General features: G+C 35.9%; 1 protein-coding gene across 2 annotated transcripts in view; it reads left to right on the top strand.

Moving 5' to 3' along the window:
- CD82 (CD82 molecule) overlaps positions 1-26127 on the top strand; it is a 78042-nt gene that overhangs the window by 39953 nt on the left and 11962 nt on the right. Inside the window, exons 1-5 of one of the 2 annotated variants that reach the window (XM_039359011.1) lie at positions 2520-2578; positions 9818-9866; positions 18360-18432; positions 20123-20247; positions 21485-21559. In XM_039359011.1, coding sequence (XP_039214945.1) covers positions 9819-9866; positions 18360-18432; positions 20123-20247; positions 21485-21559 — 321 coding nt within the window. In that variant the 5' untranslated portion in view covers positions 2520-2578; position 9818. Of the gene's footprint in view, positions 1-2494; positions 2579-9817; positions 9867-18359; positions 18433-20122; positions 20248-21484; positions 21560-26127 lie in introns of those variants that run through there. The other variant, XM_039359003.1, reaches the window with a different exon arrangement.

Below are 26127 nucleotides of genomic sequence, written 5' to 3'. Positions count from 1 at the left end.
TATCACGGATTCTGGGCAAGAAAAATCAAGCTATCAAAAAAATAGCCAGCACCTGTGCTGCTGTTATCCTATCACTTTAAGCCAGTTACCAGGATGATGTGCTGTGCTGAGAGAATGTGGTGTGTGTGAGAGAGAGAGAAAAGGAGGGAGGTGTATGTTTGTGTGTGGAAGTGAAGCAGCCTAAAGTAGTTGGAGTAGGAATTAATAGGACTCATGAGAAGTAGTTGGAGTAGCAGGAGTAGAAGTAGTAGCAGTAGTAGTGGGCAAAAGTGGAGCATGAGCAGGTAGTGAAAATAGCTGTGAATGCTTGTTTGTGTGTGTTGTATTGGTTGGTTGTTGTTGTTGGTATTGTGTGTTGTTGTTGGTTCTTTTGGGTGTGGAGCCCAGTAAATTGAATATAGGTAAAAGAACCTGTGACATTCTGGTGCTAGAGATTTGTGATGGTTCTTTCAATAACTTAGGGCTAAAGATAATATGGTTTGTTAAATAAATATGAGGATTTAATTCTGTTTAGGAAAGATTCAGATTCCGGCTGAGTTGAGTTCAGTCTATGGGTAGATGCTTATGCCAATTTCTGTGCAAAAGTCCAAAATTGGCTTTTTGTACTTGTAATATTGTATGTGTTGCAGGATATGATAGCTGGGCATTAACATGTGAAACAGGAATTTGGACTAATAATGCAATGCTAATTCAGGCTTGCTGTAATTTTGTTTAATAGATTTCTCGGGTTCGGGAGGAAGTTTTCAACAGAGGCTTTTGAAATTCTTTAATTTTTTCCATTGAAAAAAAGCTGGAAATTTCCTCATATCCTTCTGTCCCTTTCCCACAGTATCTTTTTACACTTCTTTCAGTAGGCTATTTGGAAATTGAGGCGGTGGAAGAAGAAAGAGGTGGAGCAGCAAAACATGCTATGTGTTTGGTCTTATTGATGTATGCTTTTTTAAAAAGAAGACTAGCTGGGTTTATATTACAAAATTGGAATGAATAGATTGTGAATTTTCTTTCTCTGACCTACAGGAAAAACATCTCTTTTCTGAAAAAGCCCAAATGAACAAGATGTGCATTATAGTGTGCACTCCAAGTATTGAGTTAAATGTGTCCAGAAATCCTGCATTTAATGTCATCCTAAACAAAATAACCTGTTATACCATCTTCCATGGGAAACCATTTTGATTCCCAACCTTGCATCCTCCAGATGTGTTGGAACTTCAATTCCCAGAATTCCAAGCTATTGTTCCTGCTGACTAGAAACTCTGGGAGCTTAGAGTTTTTTTTGCTGAAGGATGTCTGCTTAGAGGAGTCTAGTATGGTGTATTCTTGAAAGTGGCGTTTACAAACTTCACTTGAATTTTGCTCAAGCAGTATCTTGAATGGAGGCTGAGTTCCCAACTGAATTCTGCTTACATAAATAGCAGTTATACTTACACTACTAAAATACATGGAACAATTACTTTTTTGCCATGTGCATATAATTTAAACTTAGGAAAATGTTTCCTAAGTTGTCTTCCTCTCCCTCCCCTTATTTATCTTGGAAAGAAGAACAGTTGTTTCTGAAATGCTTAAGATAGAAAATACCAATTTCAGAAAACAGGCTGACCATACACTACCACATCTTATCTGTCTTCAAGTTTCACTCAGCTACTCTCGGTAATGTGTTTCTGTTTGTTTATCCTGTTTAAATATTTTCATCCTTAATATGGAATATAATAATATGTAATGTAGCATATAAGATAATGGGCAAGATAATGCAATGTGCTAGTGCCTGGGGAGAAAGATTCCATTCTGATCTTGGTATTGGCCTAAATAACCTAACAGGATTAGATGCAGGTTTTAGACAGGAGCATAATATCTAGCTTTATTCCACTATCCTTTGCTGAATTGTTATTTCACACAAGGAAACTCTGAGCTGATCTGCTGCAGGTTGAAGGGCTAGCTGCTCTTAAGACTGTCATGTTTTATTTCCTGTTGCATTGTTAAGGAAGGTCATTAAGGATGTTGTCTGATTCTAGTTGCTCAATACGGATCATGAGAATTGCCAGCTGATTTCCTATTTTAACAGCTAGTGAAAAGGTAAGATTTTTTTGAGTCATAGAAAGTGAAAGTCCGATGACTGACTAAGTGAGGCAAGTACACATTATCTCTATTCAGCATTGGTCTCCAACTCTCAAAAATCAACACAAACTAAGGCATAATGCACAACTATTTTATTTCTGTTTGTGTAGGGTTGGAAGGTTTTTTTTTTTTTTAGTTCCAAACAAATTTTGAATGTAAATAGGAATATAAAAACATTTCCTTTTAACAGTTGAAAGCTACATACCTTTATCCAACACTAAGGAAATCATCTATTGGAAAACAAATACCAAAAAGGGAAGGCTTTTCAGTTTTTCTTTCCTATGTTGTGTTACCTGGCATATCTGGTATGCAATAGGGGTGGGCGAGAAAAGCAGAATAATATCAAGGATGACTACTCATCTAGTTCTTTCTACTTCCTTAGGTCTGAAGAAGAAAAAGAAAGATGGCATCAGGCTGCTTGAAAGTCACAAAATATTTTCTTTTCCTTTTCAACCTCCTTTTCTTTGTAAGTATTTGCAGACAAGCTGAATACTCTGCTTTTAAATTTTAGCATGGAGAGGATTTATGCCAGAAGAAGTGAATCAGTGGCCCTCCAGTTGTTGCTGAAATACCCCTCGCTCATTCCTCACCATTGATGACACACATAGTGAGTCTTCTGGGAGTCGTAGTTCAGCACCATTTGGTGGGCCATAAGTTGCTCTTCTCTCTCCTAGCCTAATAGCATAAGTAAATTATAAGATTTATTATAGAAACAAGGGTTCCAGCTATCACAAAATCATTGCCATAAGGCACAAGCACAAGAATAAAGGCATACATTGAATGTGATGTTTAATTATCATATGGGGAAAAATAAATATGTTTATATTCACTTGAATAGAGGAATATTTAGCAATACTGAAGGTATGGAGGGCTGGGTAACAATTTGGATATTAAGGATTTTTTTCCCCCTAAAAACATTATTTTAAAGAAGAATTAGGCAACATGGTGGTCTCCAAATGTTTAGGAAATAGCCTAAGTAACCATGGCCCCAGCCACTGGGAGGAATAGTTAATGACTTCTAGGACCCCTAAACATTTGGAAGGGTATTAAAATGCTCTTATTCAGAAATATTGTTAACTGAAGTCAGTATACCATCCTACTGGTAGGATGTTTTGTTTTATGATGACCCATATAAAGGGGACATTGCAAATGAAAAATAATACATAATAGAAACATTTTATGCACTCTAAGCTAATCAACTCGGTGAAGATATCTTTAATGGGGTTACAACAATGTAGACTGGATGATTAAACTTCATTAAGAACTTTAGACTTATTTAGCATTTTGATATTATTGAAATCATCAAAATATTATGTTAATGGTCTTATTTCACAACTCAGTAACTTGTTAATTAGCTGGAATAATGAATGCCTTACATTTTTCCCATATAAAATAATTCTCAAAGAAAAAAAAGTGGCTAAAGACATGGTATTAATTGTGTATCATCTGTAAAAGTTTTGGTTTAAATGTTTTGTGAGTTGTACATTCTCTTTGGCACACAGCCAAATTGGTGGCCAATTCATGTTAATCAAGCCCATTCTAAAACGATTTTCTGTTTTATGCAACATCATTACAGTGGCCAAGATGAGCAGTAAATCTATTTCTAGGACAAAAAAAGGGGAAAAAAGGCTAGACATAAAGGTCAACTATTCTTAAAGATGTTGTCTATGTCAAAGCTCTTTATGTTACTTTTCAGTAGCAGAGGGCCATAGTATAGGTAACTGATAGATCTCTGCTGCTCTTGCAGTGGCCTAGTCACAAATATTGATAATTTCCCCTTCCACTCTCTTTTTAGATGGGTTCCTTTGACAAAAGTGCTAGTACCTTGATTTTTTAATTAAGACATAAATTTATGCAAAGGGGCCACATAGGAAATGCATGGAATCTGGGAGTCTCCAAAAGCTGATGAATTATGGCTCTCTGCAGCCAGTACCAATAAGGGCTTGATATGAAAAGTTTGGAGAAATCTTGATATATTATTACCTGTTCACAAGAATGTGAAGTCATAGCTGCCACTTCTTTAGCTGGTGTTGGCCTTCAAAAGCACTGAGTCCTTCTCAAGAACCTAGGATGTCATAATACATTGGCATAATATATGTTCAATCCAAGCAGAGTGGCTGTTTGCAATTGACAGCTACAAATTTTGTCAATGTGCAGATTTTCTAAGGGCCATCAGGATTTTTTTAGTATGGCACCTAACCACCATGACTGGTTTATGCCATAATCTTTCAATATTCAAATCTTGATCTTCTCCAATTCTTTGTCTTCTATTCTACCATTCCTTGGTATTGCCACATCAATTACCCATAGATTCATCTTTTTAAACAGTTATATCTTATGAGCTAAGACTATCAGTCTGTATTCGGAAATCCTACAATATTTTAACTTTTTTGTTTTCTATTACTTTTTTTCAACTGTGTTCAGTTTTTCATTCCTGGCGCCCTTGATATTTTTTACAGATGCTCCAAGGAATAATTTTGGTGACTGTGTTATGTAGTTTTTATAATCGGTTTATGTGTATTATTATCATATTCCTGCTGCAGAAGACTACTAGTCAAATACTACCCATACTGTTGATTTCTAACTTAATATTTCTACATTATTTTAGCTAATTAAAGATTGAGTATATTCTAAAGAAGATTTTGTAACCCTTGCTTTCTCTCCTGGCTATTGATAAGAACAAAATCTTTTAAATGATAATAAGGAAATAAAGATGCTTTCAGACCTATTTGGAACCTCTATTTTATTTCTGCCTTTACTTTTTATTTTTATTTATTTCATCAAGACTCGGGTGAATTATTTTATCTAGATTATAGCAGGACTGCTCTCTTGCATTTGTCCAATCATAAAATATGGTGAATCACAAAATGGAAATAAAAATGAGATGTGAAATGTATATTATTTCTGATTTGTTGTCCGATTTGCATAATAGCTAGATTCAGACCTATATTCTACTAGTTGTTAGGACTGTTAAGATATTTTAATTTTTTTTAAATCATGGTACACCATATTAAAAAATACCAACATCAAAATATTTTTATTGAGATGAAATGCATTCCTTATATTTTAGAATGAAGTGGTTTCTCTGCTTGTTTCCTTTCATCTGTTCAGTCACATCCAACTTTCAGAGACTTTATAGATTATTCTTTCCAATATTTTACAACTTTATTTAACACTAGCTGTACCTGGCCACACGTTGCTGTGGCTCAGTCTGGTTAAATGGAAAAGAAAGAAAAGAGAAAGTGCACGTAGCGTGTGTTGCTTTTACGTCCAACAGATGGCACTGTTTTTCCAAAAAAGCATATTTTTACCTGTCACAGAGGTGACATCTATATAATATAGGTATATAGAAACACGCGTGTATACGAATGCAATATTGTGTCAAAATTTCAAAGCAATCAGTGAAGAACGTTCGGAGATTTAAGGTTTTGAACAAACGAACATTTACATTTTTATATAGATTTCTCGGTTTAAAGCAGTATTTTGCTTGATGGAACCTCTCAAGGATGTTATTTGCTGGTCTTGTTTTATAGTTTCTTCAACTGTTCCTAGTATAATTGATTTTTCTAAGGAATTCAAATACATGACATGATCAAAATAAGTCAGTCTTAGTTTGGTAATCTTAGTTTCTAGTGATATTTCTGGTTCAATGTGGTCGTCTTATTCATCATTTTTGCTGTCAAAGGGATGTAGATAATCATCTCCAAACCCATAATTTGAGGGAGTCCTTTTTTTCAATTTCTTTTCTTATTAGCCAAACTGTGTTTTGCATCTGTAGGTAGTTATAGGAAAAAATCATAGCATTCAATATTCTGCATTTGGTATCAAAATATCGCTTTTTAAAATCATTTCCATGATAGTCATTGCAGTGCTCCCATTGTTTAACTTTGAGGTCTTTGTTTATTCAGTTTTGAATCTGAGGAAAATAAAGTCCTGGACTGATTAATTTTCTTACTGATTTTTATCTTCCAGTTATCATCACTGCTAAATTGTTTTTGATGTTCAAAAGCAATCTAATCTTTTTAATTTCTGCTTTCACTTTTATATCTTACTCAGTTTTACAGTATAGCAATGTCATCTACATATCTTTGATGCTTTTATTTCAATTTTCAGTTCATCTAAATTAAGGTTCCTCAAAACTGCCTCAGTATATACATTTAATAGAAATAACGATAGAATAGTAGTAGTGAATCAAGTGTTTTGGAATGCCCCTTTTAGAGATTTCCATAATTTTTCATAATCAGTACAGTGAAAAGTTTTACTGTAGTTGATGGATAAATATAATTTTGAAATTTACATGCATGTTCTGTAAAATCTAATTTTATTTTTTGGGGGGAGGGGGCTTTTCTGGTTTTATGTTAAACTTCTCCATTTAGCCGTTTTGTTTCATCTCTATTGCCCATAATTTTAGCTTTTTTTTTTGGTTCAGCAATTCGGCTAGTTTCCACTGCCCACCATTTATTTCCTTGTTTTCAGTTGTTTTTAATGTTTATATGCAACATATTTCTGAACTGATTTATTGAGCTGGTTTATTGATGTTTTTCATTTCATGCTTTCTCCTATCTAGCTGTTCTTCCATAGAATTAAGCACATTGATATTGTTCCTTAATTTCAGCTGCATATAAACTTTTGTTGATATCATATTTCCTGGGTGTTCAAATTTGAATCTGAACCAGACTTTGGCTACAAATAATTGTGGTCCAAGCCACAGTCTGCAGCAAGTAAAGAAATATGTTTTTTTCCACTGTTGGCCGTATAATATGTAATTGGTTTGGTTGTAGTACAGTCCATTTTGAGATGCCATGTATTCAAGTGACATTCATCAATTTTGGTATTGAAATTTGGTATTCCATAATGAATACTATATATGTTTTGGAACTCGTAGCACTTCATGAATGTCTGCACAGAACTGTTTTATTTCTGCTTCAAATGTATCTGTTGTTCCTGCATAAATTTTGGAAATTGTGACATTTGGCTGTATATCTTGGACAAAACAACCTGTGACCCATTGGGTCATCCTTTTAGAAACATTTCCTTATTTAAACAGATAAACAGAGTGATTGCTGCTGTTTTGGTTTTAAAATTAAAGAAAATGAAACCATCATTTTCTTAAAGAAAAAAGATCTGTAGCAAGACAAATATAGATGCTTCTTTTTAACAAAGGATGCTTTTGATGACAACAGTTGTGAATTGATCTGCTATATACAGCTGACTATGCTGAAATACTGGTTTCTCCAAATAAATCATCTCCATGGTTTGTTCTCGCTCTTTATATATAGTGACAGCAAAGCATGACTGTATTGAGAACTGTGTCCACTGAAGAGGAACATCTTCACCTTCTGATGAATTGAGTGTAATTCTTGGAATCATGACAATGTCATTTTTGAATGCATCCAAGTTTATCTTTGCTACAGTGATATTATTAGAGTTCTTCCAAAATCATCCATATTCCATTTCAAACTCTTGGAAGAATTCCCTATTAAAGTTTGTTATTAAAATGACAGGAGATTCAATCTTCCATGCTGTGGAAAGTGAGTAGTGTTAGCTCCGTCACTGAGAGCATTAAAGGAACAATATTCTTTCTGGGGAAGCAATCATTGCACGTGGATGATATTTATCATCATTTCATTGAGAGAAACCATGAAAGAGTTTTCTGAGAACAATTCTACAGGATTGTCAAAAGTGGTAAACGAAATTTATACATTCTTTCATACTTTTTGCTGGCAGAACCATATTTTCAGATAATTCTGTTTAACTATTTTGATTTTTCTGAATTTTGTCTTTTCCATCATCCAGTGAGAATATCTTCGTTTTCCCTCACTCCGTCACATGTTTCCCTTCAATTGAAACTTGACAAAACATCTCTATAAGTATGATTTTTTAATGCCTGAATTCTCCATATCGGGACCATTTCTTCTTGTTACAAATGGTAAAGGCTGATGAAAACCACAACAGCAAATGGTTAACATTCTCCCAAAGTCCTTTTTCTTATTGCATATATTGTGAAGAGAATGGTATGGCTTCAAAGCTCTCCCTCTTAACCATGGGACTCTCATCCTAGACAAGAAGTCTCACATGTTGAAAAAAATTTACAGTATTGGAGTTTTCTTCTCCCAATTCTCCTTCATTCCCAGCTCCTATTAGTCCAAACGTAAAATCTTGGAATATCCATATAATACAATATCATTATTCTGTTATTCTGTTGCATAGCTGTATTATCTTGAAAGAATATTGATTCTGTTTTGGAAGGTGCACTTGAAGATAAACAATGGCTGGTTCCCTCTTATGAATTTGAAATGCAAATATTAATGCAACAGCTTCAGAGGGCCCACTATATTTGCCTATCAAGTACTGTGTGATTTTTGTCTTCCCTGTTCAGTCCAAAAATTGCCTGATCATTCCCTGTGTGGTATACTTGATGACATATTTGATGGATTTGACAGATGAGCATATTTTTACATTGAGATGAAAAGGGACATCTTCAATAGTTGTACTTTATAGGGTACCACCCATTGAAAAGAGTAATTGAAGTCTGTCATCCTACTTGATGTCTTTCAAATCCTCCCATTTATGAAGACTGTCTGCTGTAGACAGGATATGAATCATCACCACACCTTATATGCTCATTGAATGCTTTGGGGTACCTGTTACTGCATATACCGTGTTTTCAACATGCTGAGTTTCTCCTGCAATATGGACCATGGATCATAATGCTGGCTAGAAAAGAAAGACTAAGGATAAACATTTGCTAGAAGTTCCCAATATATTTGTTAGAGCAGTGTTTCTCAACCTTGACAATTTTAAGGCATGTGGACTTCAGCTCCCAGAATTCCACAGCCAGCATTGTCCACATGCCTTAAAATTGTCAAGGTTGAGAAACACTGTGTTAGAGTGAGAATAGTAAGGTTTAATCTGGCAAGATTCTGTCTATGGTTTAAGCAAACAAAGAACTGAACTCTGGCTGAATTGTTCTATGTCAGGGGTGTGACCTACTATTGGGCTGTAATCTGTTTGGAACTGGGCCGCATGAGCAGCTTGGTTCTCCTCTCCCCCTAACAGGCCGCCAAGCCATAATGATGTTCTACATCATTCTTGGGCTTAGCCTGATATATGTGATGAGTCAATTCCCTGCTGCTGGGTGAGGGAGGGAATGAAGGATTGCAAGACTGCCTGGAAAAACTATCTTGGAATGTTGAAAATGGGTATCATGTGACTGCTGCAGCAGCAGCCCAGTGGCACAGCAGCCAGTAGCGCTGAAGCAGCCACAACTTTCCCAAATTTCATTTGCTCGAGAGTCATGGATCCTAGGTTTTGAACACATTCTGTAATTTAGCCCATTTGAGGTACCTTGGTTCAAAACGTGTTGCCCTATTTTGCACTGTTTGCCCAGGTAAAGATCATAATGAGAACTTTAGTAGTATACAGATTCAAAGAGTCATTGATCTCCCTTTTGCTGCTCAGAATTGTTCGATTCATTTGACAGTTTTCTTTTTCATTGCCAGTTCCATTTTATTCCTTCTGATGTTGTCATTTCCAGAATATCATATTGTAAACTTATCTAATTGAACATAGATATTTTCAGACATTGATGTTATTAATGCCAAAATGTTCCATGTCATTTCTTTCTTGCTAATATTCAAGTTCCTACACTTCATGTTTAATATATTCCATGTTCTAGCCCTGATTGTTTTTTTTTTTTTCGCAGCATGATTTCTTTTGCTATAGGCTTTATCCACTGTGACACCCAAGCAGAGGTACCTTTTCTGCATTTTATTCTTTAGCTTACCTGTACATGCTTACTTTGTGCTGGTCTTATTCTTGGTTATATAGATCATGTGTGTCAAACACACCACGTCATGTGACATGTCGCAATGTATCGCAACTCTTTTTGCATTGCCGGCAATGGGGTGAGCGCGGGTTCAGTATGATGAAACTGGCCCACAGGCTGGCAGTTTGACATCCCTGATGTAGATTAATGGGGGGTGGAAGTAAGTGTCCTTATACCACAAATCTCCACCAGTCTATTCATATACCTAGTCATTATCTATTGAAATTTAGAAATAGAAAAAGTGCTAACATTTCTAGAGAGTATAAAACCTTTTCTCCATACAATCCCATGTGAAATAAGAGCTACCCCACAGTTTAACAGTCTCTTTTGATTTTTCCCACACTTTAAGTAGTACCTGATCTTAACCTCTTTTTTTTTTTTTCAAATATATGGATATCCTTTCATCTTTTTTTCCCCTTGTGTCAGTCATTATTTAAGGGGTCTAATTGTTTGACTGCACCTGTCATCTACCCTGATTATCTGTTTTCCCACCAGCAGCATAAATGTTAATACAACAGCATGGCAAGTGCTGTGTTTGAGTTATTAAACAACCTTTTGATCCCATTTCTGCAGTATGAGTTGCTAAGCTTTTGTTTCTTGCTTTTCCTTAGGTATTGTTGAATGTAGTCCAGTATGTTTTTATTTTATACATAACAAAATTCAAGCAAATAAAACTCATTTATTAAGACATTTTTTAACAAGGTTTTGTGTACATCATATTCAAAAGTCTCTAAAATTAGGTATTTCAATAGTATCATTCAGTGTTGGCCAGTATATTCAAATGTTAATTTCTGGGAAGTCGAGAATGACAGTATAATTGTCATAAGTTGCCTTTAAGACATTATTTTGAAGTGCTATGTTTGTGCATTAATTGTATTTATAATGACTAGTGAGTCATATGTTGCATTTCAAAATACTATGCGATGAAATGTTTGATAGTAGGATCAAAATTCTTGGCAGAATGACCTATTTTCCAATACCTATTTCTCAGTAAAGAAAATGTCAGTTGCCTTTTATGGACATTTTGATTCGTCTTTCTCTTGCAGTGCTGTGGAATTCTGGGAGTTGAAGTCCAATGCCTTAAAATTGTCAAGGTTGAGAAACACTGATCTAGATGTTTTGATTTTAACTCCCAGAGTTTTGAGCAATGGTGATGCCAACTGGGAAATTCTAGTCTGGACTTGCCAAGCTTGAGAAATATTACTTTCCGTCAATGTAGTTTCAGATACTTCAAAGTATCTGAAACGTCAAAGGGCTGTAAAAATTCTATATGCCCAGAAATGGAAAGAAGCCTTAACTCCTACAATGGAAAAATGGATTGAAAAGACTACGGAACTGATAGGGATGGCAAAGTTGACTGCACTAATTAGGGACAAGAATGAAAATAATTGTATGGCTACACTTGGAAACCGCTTCTGGGCTTTCTGCACGAAAAAGGGGGGAAAATGAAATTCTGACTTTGGGTTTTGACAATTAAGTGGGTTACTGCTATAGAAATGGCTAGTAGTTATTATTTCGTATAAATAGATAGTTGATACTTTATCACGCATCTTACTGCACCAGAAAAAGAAGCTATTTTTTGTTTTGTTTCTTCCCCCCCTTCCTTCACTCTGTCTCCTCTTCCTTTCCCCCTTTTTCCATCGTCTTTATTTCTATTTGTATTTTATATTAAGAAAAAAAGCTTTTAATAAAAATACATTCAAAAAAGAAAAGCTTCAAAGAAGGATTATTACTTAAATGGATCTTAATGGTGGCTTAACATATTACAAGAAACAGCTTAAAAATAGCATAAAATGGTAGAAATAATACTTTTAAAAATTTATATGACCGTCCAATTCACAGTGATGAATAGAGGGACATAGCAAAATGAAAAATAAAGTGAGATTCAAATACCATTTAGAGTTGGTGCACCTTCATTGGAGAAGATGTTGTGCTATTTAGATTTCACTTGAATTGCTTTGAGTTTTGAGCCTCTTCATCCATTTAATTGTACACCCCTTTTACAGGCTTGGCGCTGCCCCGCAACTCTACTAAATCACTAGCTAAAACGAGAGGTTTACTTTCTTAAGTTGTGGATAACCTCTCTGTCTGCCACTTTCTAACTCTGTCCAATGTAGATTCTGCCTACAAGAAAACTTGCCCAGATAGTGCATCTGGCACACATCTGGAACTACTTTTCAATTTGCTTTCTGTATTATTTTCCCCCTCCCCTCCTTTTGCTGTATGCTTTGTTGTTTTTAACTTCTGAGCAATCAGGATTCCATTTAAGGCTGCCAAGGACCAAAGGTCATTTATACATGGTTTTAGCATACAAAGGAAGACACTTTTTAAAGAGAAACTGTTATAAGGGGATAGGACTGAATTTGTGTCAGTAGGCGGTATAAAATTAATTGGATACTCATTTGAACTTGTCCTCAGACTAATGGACGACACAGTTAATTCCTGTATATAGCAAGCCTGTGTTCAGAAGCTCTTTAACAGAGTGTCCATTGTCTTTATGTTTGCTTTCAAAGAAGCATAATGCTTAGTTAAGAGAGTGTGTGTAATTACTGAGTCCTTTTTGTTGTAGCTCCAGTCTGAGCTTCTCAGGATATGAATACCATTCTTATATCTTAAAAGACTTCTAGTGTTGTTGGAATCTGTAATGCTATATTAGTAAACTCTGATTATGGAAGATACAGGAATTAAAGCAAATCTGCAGGCAAAAATTATCTATATGATTACTGGATATTATGTATATTAGGTTAGGGGATAGTTGGGTAATATTGGTCAAGGAGTAGCCTCCTTGAATAACCTGCGGATAAAAAGTATGATGCAAAAGGAAATAAGAGTAAATAATGTTTAGTCAAGTCATCTCTGTGTCACAAAAAACATGCTTATTTCTCCCTAGTTCATCATCATCCACAGGCGAATGGCAGGGAAATGACATACACTGTGTTTAAGATATATACCTTAAATGTTACTGTAGTAAATAGGACATGAAGGTTGGGACGACCCATACATTCCCTTGTAGGGTGTGAGGGACAAAACCAGTAACTTATTTTCAGCATCCTATTTTCAGAACCAGAAGAGCAGGTAATTCATGTTTACTTGATGCCTTAAAATGTTTTGAATGTTGAAGCTTCAGGTGGCACATAACACCAGTCTCTGTGGCAACTTTTTCATAGCAAACAACAAAAGGTGAAAGGCACTTCAAGGAACTTAAATTGAATGTTGCAGGAATAGAAGCTGTCCATCTACAATGGTCTGCAGAAGAGCATTGTCTTCTGATAATCCCTGCTCGTGGTTGGATCACCACAGCGCTTCAGTGAACTAGATATTTTCAGTCTTTCCCTCCCAGCTATCCCTTCCCTCTGACTTTAGCTAGTGAAGCCAAGTATGTTCTCGGAGCTGTGTTGAGATGGCTCTGAACTGACAGGAGGTGGATCAAAGCTGTGTGGCTGAATAACTTCAGAGCTGAGCAGCAAAATATTTTCCCACAGCACGAACAGAAAGAAGTGGGAAGTCTCTTGAGGGCTGGCTGAAGAGGGAAACAAGTAGCAGGGAGGAAGAAGCTGAAGGAGAATAGAAGACTGGATTTTTTTTTCCCATCGAGACTTTTCCACTGGTTAGACTACAGGAAGCAGCTGGTTTCTGGAGTTCTTCTCTTTGGCTCCTAGCACGGCCCTACTATTTGCCTCAGGATTTGGAAATCTGGGCTTTCATCCCATTTTAAGGCATTACAGGCTATGGGAATTTGAACTAGAATCTTGTGGGTAATGATGAAGTAAACAAAGCTAGACTTTTATGTGATATGATACCTTAATAGAACAATGTTGTATTCTTTCAATAGTTAGATTTTATTGAGTTCACAGGCAGGTGTTCATAGGATTTATTTTTTCACCTTGTGATGTTCAAGTGTCTTTGTGAACTACCATATTTTCCGGCGTATAGGGCGACCTGGCGTATAAGACGACCCCTGACTTCGGCGCCGAGTTGCATGCCTAGAAAGTCGTCTTATATACCGGAAACTACCATAATTTCCGGTGTACAAGATGACTCGGCATATAAGACAACCCCCGATTTTGGCACCGATTTCAACGCTTTAGAAAGTCGTCTTATATGCCGGAGAGTACGGTACTCTTTATCACTGCTGGTACAAATCATTTGGGACAATAGCCCTATCTTGGAATTTGTAATGCTTATGGTATAAGAAGCACATCCTAATAAATTATACATATAACTGCTGCCCATTGGGGAAGGCTTTAACAGGAAATAAGGCAAATCTACTAGATCAAATGGATTCATCACTAGTGAGTTTCAGTGTTGATTTTCTGGAAGCCACACCTTGTCTACTGGTCATTGCGATGCAGCTAAGCTATGATCCTTTGCTCAGCCCATTCTTTTTGAGTTGGTGTGTCCTCAAGGCTACCCAAGACATAGTGATAATAAAAACTTGTTTTACATAATCTGGTCTAATGATTATTATCTATCCATAGTTATGGAGGTTTTTAAGTTACTAGTAATTACATTTATAAAAAGCCTCTTGACCATTTAGCTTCTAAACTGAAGGCTGCAGGGCTGGCTAGCAGTTTCAGCTGTACATATGAAGCATTCTGCACATGTTCCAAAGTACAGTTTATATTATCTGGAGTGCCTATGGGCACACGGAACAGACTCTGGAGGACTTGCCAGAATGTTATTTATGAATGTGTAACTTATTTCACTCAACAGTACTGCAAGTGGTGTACAAACACAATCTTGGCAACCAAAGCAATAACAGCATCCAAGTCATTTTAGAACCATGGCTGGAAAGATCTGTCTCTGCATTTTAAAGTGTTGTTGGCACACTGCAACATTAAAAGAAGATTGCTGTTCATATTTCATATAGTGTTTCTAGGATAACTATATCTGGGCTGCAGAAATTCTTACAGTCAGTAGATCCAACAAACAAAATAAAGAAAACTCTCTTTTCGCTGTCATGTAATAATCATCCAGATTTTTGCAATCTAGTTCATAAGCTTTTACTGAACATAATATTGTGTTTCATTAAAGGAACAATACTTCTCATAATTATTCTGCTCACTGCAAAATTAAAGCTGTTCTATTTCTCTCAATTCATTATGAGTAGCTGTGGGGGTTTTTTAAGGGTTTTTTTTTTTTAAGTCATGAATTTGTCCCACTACATATATCATTGTAAGCATGTTTGCAGATTTAATGCTGGTACAGCTTTTCTTATGCTACATTTTTTTTTTTTTTTGCTCGTAAGAAATTTGTTGTTTTCAGAAAGGAAACATTCCCACCCAGCTGTAAACAAAATATAATCCTATAATGCTATAATTTAACTAGTTACTTATTTTCCTTTTTGTAAAATACATTAGTCATGTATTTTTCTCAAATCCTGAATAATTGCCATGACGTGACCAAAATTGTATGATGAAGGCACAAGAGACAACATAGTTAGAGATACCTCAAATTTTGCATTAACATTCTTTATGGAGAAAAAAATGGGGTGGGTGGACAGCAAGAGGGGTAGGAGAGGTAAGTAGAAAAACTAGATGGACCAAAAGAGAAAAGCTTTTAACTATTGCAACATTGTGTTGACGCTCCAACTTATACAGGTAACCCTCAACTTAGGACCACAGTTGAGCCCAGAATTTATGTTGCCAACTGAGAAATTTGTTTAAGTGAGTTTTGTCCCATTTTACCACCTTTCTTGCCACTTTTGTTGAGAGAATCACTGCAATTATTAAATTAGTAATATGGTTGTTAAGTGAATCTAGCTTCCCCATTGACGTGGCTTGTCAGAAGGTCGCAAAAAGATGGCCACATGACCCCGGGGGACACTGCAACCATCATAAATATGAACCAGTTGTCAAATCACGTGCAATGGTCATAAGTGTGAAAAAAACGATCATAAGTTACTTAATTTTCAGTGCCGTTGTAACTTCAAACAGTCATTAAATGAACTGTTGTAAGTTGAGGACTACCTGTATTGCCAAATATAAATTGATTCAGGAGGAGGAGGACATTGTACATTTGGTTTTGTTTCTTTTGCGTGGCAACAATCAGCCCTCTAGGAATGTAATGCAGCAGCCGTTCTCCCTTGTGCCTAAAACAATTAACTTAGTTATTGGTCCAGGATTGTACTTCAAATGACCATAACAGTACCATGTCTTTTCCAACAGTGAAAAATTCTTCATTTGGAATTTTACAATTCCCAGAGCGGAGTCTCCTAATCATGGGAATAAGGAAGGAGAGCAAAATTCGGAAATCCAGGTTGGAGGGAGTAAAAAGGATCAGGGTACACTTTTCTCTTGGTTTCTGTTGAGATGGATCCTTTCTGATGTCTCTTGGAATGCAACAGCACTCTTGTGCTATTAGTTTTGTCAAGCCTATTAAAGACAAGATCTCTCTTATTTTTCTTTACTATTCCTTCTAAGAAATCATTTTCAAAATCCCAATGCCCCTATTTAATCATAAAATAAACCCTGGAATACAATTTAACAGTTGTCAGTTTTGATATTATTCATCCCTTATACAAAAGAGGCATAATACAAAGAAATTCTGACTTTTATCTTCTGGTGAAAGAATTGGGACTCCTCCCTTGTTGAGGTCTCTCTTGTCTTGCAGCCGAACTCTGTTTTGACATGGAAGTCTATAGAATTGTCCAGATTTATTTATCTATCCCCAGGAATGTTTTGTGATTAGCTGAGCAAAGATGGACTATAGCAGCATAATAATTGCTGCCCTGTTTTCAACTGTGCTGATGGCAACTTCTGAGGTTGGGTGGAGATTGCCAGCTAGCAGCCATTTACAGCACACTGCTGCACTGCAGTGTGTTTGCAATCTGCTTGCCAAGACGTGGCACTGTGCCACGGGATTTACTGCTGGTATGACTGTTGTATGATTTGTAGCCTCATTGAATTAAGTTGGTAGGCAAATATTTAGCATATGTATTCTTTGTAAGGGACTGCAGAGCTGCTTCCTGTTTCTATACAATTATACACGGAGGGCCTTATTTAGTCCTCCTTTAGCTGTTTCCTTGTATTCTTATCATTTATACAAAGGCTGTAGCCCTATTGTGTATTTTATTATAAGCATAGTAATTGGTCTGATATTTAATGACATGCTAGAAAGAGAAAGAATGGCCTGATAAACTTGTTTCACTTGCATGCATTTGAGAACCTGTGGAGTGTTGTTAAGCCCGTGCACAAAGCTTGTCATCTAATTTTTCTGTCTTAAAAATAGAGGTGCATAGCAAATTATAAACTTGAATGTCTATGGAGATTCTCAGTCATCCAGAACATGGTTGTCCCAAAGGTGCTTTTTCAAGAGGCAACTGGATTTCCTTGTTTTTCTTTGAAAAAGTTTTGCTTCTCATCCAAGAAGCTTCTTCAGCTCTGACTGTATGGTGGGGAATGGAAGATTTATGTTCCTTGCAGACAGCTGGTCATTTGTCTTCTTTTAAACTTGAATCTGGTTCTCACTGAACATATGAGTTTGTACCTGTGTGACATTGTATGCTGTTTGAGAAGGCTTGCATGGTGAATTGGCTACTCATGTAAAAAAATTAAAGCACACTTCTCCACTCATTTAAATTTAAGTATTGTTTTTTTTTTTAAAAAAATATCTCATTTGAAAAAAACATGATGATCTCAGCAATCAGTTTATACTTCTGTTTAGGCATTCATGTCACTCTTTAAATAGAGGAACAGGGAAGCTTCACTGGCTAAAAAGGCTGAATGGAATGGTTACCCACAGAAATATTCTACCTTTATTGAATTGCACATCATAAACATGGATTTTCCTGAGTGCCCGGAAACATTTGTATGACTCTGGAAGCCAAGAAATGGAGGGGGTGGGGAGTGGGAAGAGAGAAGAACTGTGATATAAAAATAAAAAAATGGCAGGGAGTAATGGTTTCTTTCACCAATTTTTAATTTTATGTTAAAAAGAATGCTTGGCCTGATCTGGTGAGAAAATTGGAAGGGTTCTGGCAGAGTTGTAAGTTTGATTGGTTGATTAAGTGCCAAGTCGGTGATCATTCCTATTTTTAATTATGTCTATGCATCACAGTTCTGCTATGCAAGACGTGACTGGGTTCAATATATTTGTCACATGTATTGGAAAGACCAAATCATTTTTCCGCTCCTTACAAAACAGCACGTTTTCATAGTCACCATCTGTCTTTTACTACTGGAAATGCTTCACCCTGACCCTTCGCAGAAATAATTTTGATAAAGGCATGAAACCAAAAAAGCTATGATTATTTTTGTCCTTTGTAACCTTATTTCCATTTTTTTCTATGGTTCACATTTTAGGTTTTGTTTCTGTGAGCTGTTTTGGAGACTCTTCTCATTAAAACTGTTATACGAATTCATGAAACAAAATTTAAGATTAGCATGATCTTTTTAAGTAACTGATTTTTCTTTTCCAGATCCTGGGTGCTGTCATCCTAGGTTTTGGAATATGGATTTTGGTTGACAAAACAAGCTTCATTTCAGTTCTACGTAAGACAATGTTTAAGTTTCCTATTCATGTATATTTGTCTTTAGTAAATTCTAAAAGGAAGTACTGCAGTCCATCTTTAGATCTTAGTCCAAAGCAGGGATGGCTTCCTGCTAGATTTAGAAAAGCTTTCTAGAGCTAATCAGCTTTTTTGTGTGAGGCTACATCAGGTCAGACCAAGGGCATTATCCTTGAAAAATTCTTTTCATGATAATTTTCACCCTTTTTAGCAGAAATGTGAGGGGAGTTTTGAGAAGCTGGCAGATTTCATGATAATTTAAAAAGAAGCTATTTGTCAGTTAACTCTATATTCTATTTCTGCTTTCTATATTTGCATAGCTAACTATTCTTAGCTGGATCATTTCTGCAATGTAATCTATAAGGAAGAATTAGCCAGAAACAAAAGTGGCAAGTTGAATTAAGCTGTGTCCCTTTCCCTTCTCTCTTTAATACTCGTATACATTTTTAAAAAGTAAAAAAAAAAGAGTTGGAATATGATCTGGTTTTCTCTTGTGATCTGATCAAAGTAATGCAGTTACTGCTACTGTGTTCTTGGAGCCTTTAATATGTGAGCACCTTTTTTTTCTTTTCTTTTTAAAAAAGTTTTCTTCTTCTATCTTGTAATCAGACTGTACATGCAGTGTTTCCTGTTTCCTTCCCAGAGATTTCCAGATGGACTCCTTTTTTTGCAACTCTCTTGATTCCTCCTCCCCCTTTTCCCCCCTGGTAACCTTAATAGAGAGTTTGGGAAGGAACTTGACACAGCAGGGCATTCCATTTTGTTGCCAAAAAGACCTCCCTCTTGTGTTAGTCTGGAATTTTTCCCAGAAAAAAAAAAGTAGGGGGAAGTGCTACAAGAGGGAATAGAAATTACGGTAGTCGCCTTATGCCAGCAAAGTCTGGGAAATTTTTCTCGACAAACCAAGAAGTGCTACAGATCAAGAGCCCAGCTGAGGCACTGTTTTTCTGCAAGGGTGGTCTTGAAAGTTCTGCTTAGGCTGCTTTGTTGAAAAGGCAGCACCATTTGGCGGGACAAACTTTTCAAAGTGTATAGAATTTCCAACTGGGTACTGTTCTAAAGTTGAAGATCTTAAAAACAGAACATTACTGAATATTGCACATGTGTTTTAAGTCAAAGGTGCATTATGTAGTAATCCCACCACATTTGGAATTGGATATTATATCAACCCCAACCAGCATGGCCAATACTTGGAAATATAAGAGTCAGTAAGAATTTATCACTATATAAGATCTGGAAAAGATATGCAACTTCCAACCATAGCTAATAATCCTTTCCTGTTTTATTAAAGTCTAAGAAGCACTAACCAATATTCCCAAGTCAGCAAACCTACCAATTGGGGCCTATGCTTTCACTTCCTGGAACACAAAAATGCATTTTCATCCTCTTCCCATTTTTCTGGGTCAATTCCTTCCCTCTCCCTGGACCTTCTTTTTAAAATACAGCTTTGTGTTCATCTCTTCACTATCACATGACCAATAAGTGAGTGCTCAGTTCCCAGCACAATATGTCCATGTAACAGGATTTAGCTGTTTGTTGTCCAGTGCTTTGATTTCTTGGCTACAGAACTTAAAGTAGAGTGCTTTATCTCTCTTGAACAATTAATCTTACTTTGCTGGAACATAATAAATGTGCATCTGTTACATGCAATTTTTTCCCTTGGGTTTTCACAGAGACCTCATCAACAACTTCAAAAATTGGAGCATATATTCTTACTGGAGTAGGAGCTCTTACTATGTTAATGGGGTTCCTGGGCTGTGTTGGAGCAGTCAATGAGATTCGCTGCCTCTTGGGACTGGTAAGCAGTACATGTAGATGCTGGTAAAGTCTTTCTGTGACAGAGAAGCATGTAGAAAGCACAGAAGACATGCATGTATTGCCACATCTGTGGCATCTCAGTATACAGCATGTCTTTGGAAGTTATTACACAAGAAGCCCATTCTCTGATTGCAACCTGATGGTGGAATACTTTCCCAAGAAAAGCTGTCTGCATACCCTCTCTTATAGTCCTTCTGATGTCCAATTTTCAAATTCCTTGCTGATTTTGATGTTGCTGATTTGTTTATTAATGAGTTCTTGTTGATTTGTTAGGCTTTGCATATTTGCATTTGCCATCTTTATTTTTAAAGAAGATGAAAAAATAGTGTGTTTCTTATAATCATTCCAAGATTGCCAGAATTGCCCTGTCTTTAATTGTGGGGAGGCAGAAGGTTGCAATCCCACCCCACACAATATCTTCCAGGGTTAGACTGAGACTTTCTTCAGAGAAAGACTGAAAGTCTGGGATGTTCAGGGAGGATGGAAAAGATCAATAGAGACTCTTGCACTATTTTAGACCTGTTCAGCTACCCTGTTTAAACCTGTGCCAGGTTTCCATTAAAACACCTCATGGAAGCAAGCTTAGCAAATTCTGTTACCTTATTGTGCTCAGACAGGCAGAAAATGGAAATAAATTTCCTTCAGATACATCAGCAGATACTCACTGGGCTCCTGGCAAGAAAGCATTCTGGCTTTGGAGCTGAAACTTCCTATTACATCTGGTTGTACTGTATTCCGTAAGACACACACACACACCCTTTGAAAAACTTCTCCTCTGAGGTAATACAGAAAGTCCTCAATTTACGACCACAAGCCCAAAATTTATGTTGCTAAGTGAGGCAGTTAATTGTGCTTTACTCCATTTTACGACCTTTCTTGTCATAGTTGTTAAGCGAATCACTGCAGTTGTTAAGTTAGTAATGCAATTGATAAATGAATCCGGCTTCCACATTGACTTTGCTTGTGAGAAGATCACAAAAGGTAATCACATGACCCCGGGACACTGTCATAAGTATGAGTCAGTTGCCAAGCATCTGAATTTTATTCATGTAACTGGGGATGCTACAATAGTTGTAAGTCTGGAAAACGGTTATAAGTCACTTTTTTCAGTGCTGTTGTAACTTTGAATGGTCACTAAACGAACTGTTGTAAGTTGAGGACTACCTGTGTACCAAGTATTAGTGTGCCAAATGTGAGAAATGCTCTCTATTTTGCAGTATTTTACTTGCCTGTTGCTGATCCTCATAGCCCAAATAGCCGCCGGCCTGCTGATCTATTTCCAGAGGAATGCAGTAAGTGACACTTTTCTTTCCCAATTTCATTTCCCTGTTTCCTTGCTAAGGTTGAGTTGTTGTTGTTCTGATTCTTATGCTTTTCCAAGTAATGTCTTAAAAACAAGATTTAGACATGCAGTTTTTCAGCAAATATCACTAGGAGGTCATTGTTCTTTTTAAAAAACACTCTTCTCTAACTTCAATCTGACATTCTTCATTTGGGTTGGGATTGCTACCATTCTTTATTTTTGCATGAAGTAATAACAATAAAACCAGTGTTTTAATGTTAGTATCTGATTTGTTCCTGTTAGATGGAAAAATGTTATATGACTGATAATCTGGTACTTTCTGTTACAACCATTTACAATGGCAAAAATCACAGAACTATAAATATTAGCTGTGATTTAACCAAAACTGACTTTTCTGGTTTATTCTTTGTATAATTTTTAATTTTTTAATATGTACTTAGAAAAATAAGCAAAAAAAAAGGAAAAGAAAAGAAACAAAACATGTAATTTTAAAGAGGGGTAGTTGAATTCCTGTTTTCAAAACAGCTTACCGTCATTCTTAAAATAAGAACTAACATCAATAATTAAATAGCAAATAATAGAAAAAAGAAAATAAAAACAGAGTAGGTGTGAACTTAAATGGACTCCAGAAGATGGTAGAGGACAGGAAGACTTGGAGGAACCAAGGGGTCGCAATGGGTCGGACACGACTTCGCAATTAACAACAACAACAATAGACACCAACTAACTGTAAATACTTTATAGACTTTAAGAAGGGTTTGTTTCAATAGCTAATTTTTACTAATCATCTAGAGTTTAATAATGTTTAACTGCCCAAAGCCCTCTTTGCTTAAAAGATATACTAATAAGCTGAGAAATAATGAATAACTGTTTTTTTGCTTGTTATATACAGTTGCATTGGACAAGGAATCTGGGTAAACATTAATAAAAATACTGGATCTATTTTTTACTATTTATTACATGTTTTAAGTGTTTTCCATTAAAAGTAATATAAGTTCAATTCAACAAGAGGTGAAATTGTACAAAATTCAAATTTAAAATACAAACTCTACAACAGTTCAGACGTGAAAACCACTATAGTAAATGAGATCCTGAGAATTTTAGGTAAGAAACTGATTAAATAAAGTTTAGTTTGGGCAAAAAGGTAGGTTTCTACATGAAGTATAAATGGACAAAATTCACTGCAGGAGTGAACAAATAAAAAGAATAGAATCTGCAGGCTTGAAATATGTGAATAAAGCATTAAGACCACTTTTCTTTCTTATAATATGCTTCTTTCCACTATCCCGTTTCTTAGGAAGAACCTCTAATTTTTGGTTTATAATCTTAGTAATCTCTATACCCATATTTTCTATTTTGAGATGTTATATATAGCTTGTGTAGAATTTAAATTTCCAAACAAGAAAGGAAATGAATTTTGCCTTTAATGTCCAGAGACAACAAAAGACCAGGAAAAATGGATTGCCATTTCACTTATTTGGCTGCAAAACTGTCTTTTGGACTCTTGAATATTGAGTTTACATTTTAATTTTAATGTAATCTTAGTTCATTTGCACTTCGCAAACCATGAAAAGAGATAACAGTATACTTCACTAGTTATACTTTTATGAATGTTGTGCTACAACCTCTAATGAAGAAAGAAATGCTAATATTAATCTGAAAAGCATGCTGAAATCTGAGTAAAAACTGTTTTGGTGCAAAATTACATATAGAATACATAGCAATTTTTGTTCAAAAATGTACTAATTTTTCTACAACCTTTTTTGCAAGTTAACGTATAATGGAGGTAAAGTAAATATCTGATAATAACATTAGAACCAAAGGAGTAATCAGACTTAAACTTTAGTTTAAATTAAAGACATTTTTAGACTTTTAAAGACAATTGTACATTTTTAGATCCTTTCCGTCCAATATCCTGACTTGCAGAACAAAACAATGTGACAATGCAGAGTAATGAATTCAAGTATGTGTGTAGCCTAGTCAGGAGAACTTTCAATAATGCGTAATGTTGGAAAAAGTGAGCAGTCATTGGGAAATTCTACTTGTGGAATCTGGAAGGTTTTGTACGGGTTCTTCCTGGCAGTAGATTTAAATTGCCTCTATCACTCATTTCTTTTCTTTTTTCCTTCCATCAAGGTTTTGGTTTTAGCATCTGTGCAGTAAAGCTGACTGTGGCAGTGTTTCTTCAGGCTTGCTTTAATAACAGGGATTGATGAAGTCTCGTTTTTCTTCTTGTTTTGCCTACTGTGGGGAAACATCTGAGGAAACTTAATGGAGATTCTGTTGGCAGGAGACGTTTAGAATACCCAGACTGTGTGCTCCTTACCAGTCTTCTGGATTATGAAAGTGGGCTGAGTTTCAACTACAATGTGACTGCTGGGTAGGAAAGCAGCCATCTGTCCTCTCTTCCACTGGGGTTGACTCATATTCCACATTTTTGCATTTAGGCTGGATAAATTTACTAAATTCCATATATTGTTTCTTTAGTTTCATCCAGAGATATAGAGGCATTAGATCCCCCCCCCCATAATGCTCGCTTTAAAACTTCATGAGTATGTTTAGTGCTTAGATCGAATGAATTATAAGGTTCACGGGAGATCCCTATAAAATTTTAAACTATATTTGAATTAAGTTTTATCCAAGTAGAGTTTGTACCATTCAGTAATATATGTTACTCTGCTCTTTGAACCCAGATTTAGTCACTTCAATTCACCAGCTGGTACTCAATTTGTGCAAATTACTTCCATTTGTTAAAATAGTTGATGGGAAATTCATTTAATGTAGGATGAACATGTCACAAATTGTCCAGTGCTTCTTGCATATTCATCCATCTGCCCCTGCTCTGATGGGCCAGCATTAGAAGAAAAGATTAATCTCTGGTAGCTCTCCATGTTCCTCAGAAAATACTTTACAGGTTTAATTTATTTAAGATTTTTGTAGGTTGCCTTAACGTTGTCATAGGACACTAGAAAACCAACATTTGTAAGTCATCCTGAAATTGAGAATTGTGACGTCCAACACTTCATTGCGAAAGAAAAATAAAAGCACTGCACTAAATGAAAAAAAAAAGAAGAAATTCTCTCATTTGGTGCCAATAGTGTCTAATGTTAATGCATTTTCAAAAATCAAATAGTCCTGAGTTTGTGTTAATGTTATTAATTTTTCCTGATCATAGTAGGTCTCCGCTGGACAGGAACATTTGCATTTCTTATCATGTTCATTATTATAATAAAGTGGAAAAGGACAAATTTCACCCTGATCAATTAGAATATGCCCTTCTATGTTTAACAGGGTGCAATTTATTTATTTATTTTAAAAAAAATCTTTGCATGATATTCAAGTAACTATAAATTGTATTCTTTTTACATTCTTCTGTGTAACATCAGGTATACCTTAGTTTTTGACACTAGTAGATGAAGTAAAAATTGAAAGCATGGACTTGAACTAGAGAAAGTTAATTTTAAATGGAAAACTTTTTTACCTTTGTGATAATTTCCAGTTTCACTAAGAGGAAATTGTGAAACGTTTTACTGTTCTTGTCTGACATGGTTTTTGCAGTTGGCAGATAGTAATCCAAACACTTGTGCCATTCATCGCTCAAGAAATGAGTTTGCATTTTGCTGACTTGACACTTGCTGGGCTCACACAGCAGGAGGTTTCTGCCATTTGTTCAGACGTGTGTCCTGAAAACAAAAAGGCAAATGGCTGCCTTCTTTCCAAATCTGTAGCATTTGGCAATATTTTGCAGCAACTCTTCTTTTGCAAGAAGAACTTGTTTGTTGTTGCTTGTGTTTCTTTCTTTACTCTGTGGCTGCCATATTGTCTAATTGCCACAATATGAGCCCTGTGAGTTTAGTACTCAGCACCAACAGGCATTCATACTTGTTCTTAAAATACTAATAGAATAGCTAACAGTTATTTCACCACAGCTTAAACATAGGTTGTAGCCATTTTTGCCTTTTCCTTGTGCAACCTGTTGTAAGTCCCACTTTAACCATGAAAGCCAGCTGGGTGAGTCTGAGCCAGACACTCTCTTTCAGGTTGTTGTTGTGGGAAAAAGAGGAAGAAGAAGGTGTGTTGGGTATGTTTACTGCCTTGTGTTATTTATTAAATAACAAAGGTCGGATACATACAAATAAACCTTAGGCCTGTTTGCTGTGCTTGAATTCCACGAGAGCTATGTCACTATTATTTCTTCAAAGCCAAGTAAACTCACCCACTGTTTCAAGGAAAAAAAAAATCCCTAAGGCATCTTAAGGGTGCAGTCTTTGATTTACCATTTTTCCACAAAAGGTGACATCTTTCTGAAGTCCTGAAAAATGTGGCAATACAGCAGATTCGAAGAACAGCCAGCATGATAGCAGACTGTAGGTGTCTGTTCTATGTGCATGTGTGTGTGGGGGGGAGGGGGTATAAGAAAGAGCTGCCATGAGAGGAGATGAAAGGAATTCTCTGGATGGATTACAACCTTTATTCTTTGGAAAAACAGGTTCATATTAAATAAAACATCATTCTTCAGTGTTGAATGAAATGTCCTGACCTGTCCCTTTCTTTCTT

Source organism: Crotalus tigris, unplaced genomic scaffold (assembly GCF_016545835.1).
Source record: "Crotalus tigris isolate CLP2741 ecotype Arizona unplaced genomic scaffold, ASM1654583v1 scf7180000017576.4783729, whole genome shotgun sequence".
In the NCBI taxonomy this organism is placed as follows: domain Eukaryota; kingdom Metazoa; phylum Chordata; class Lepidosauria; order Squamata; family Viperidae; genus Crotalus; species Crotalus tigris.
The sequence above is the reverse complement of the archived record's forward strand: the minus strand, read 5'-3'. Positions and strand labels throughout refer to the sequence as shown.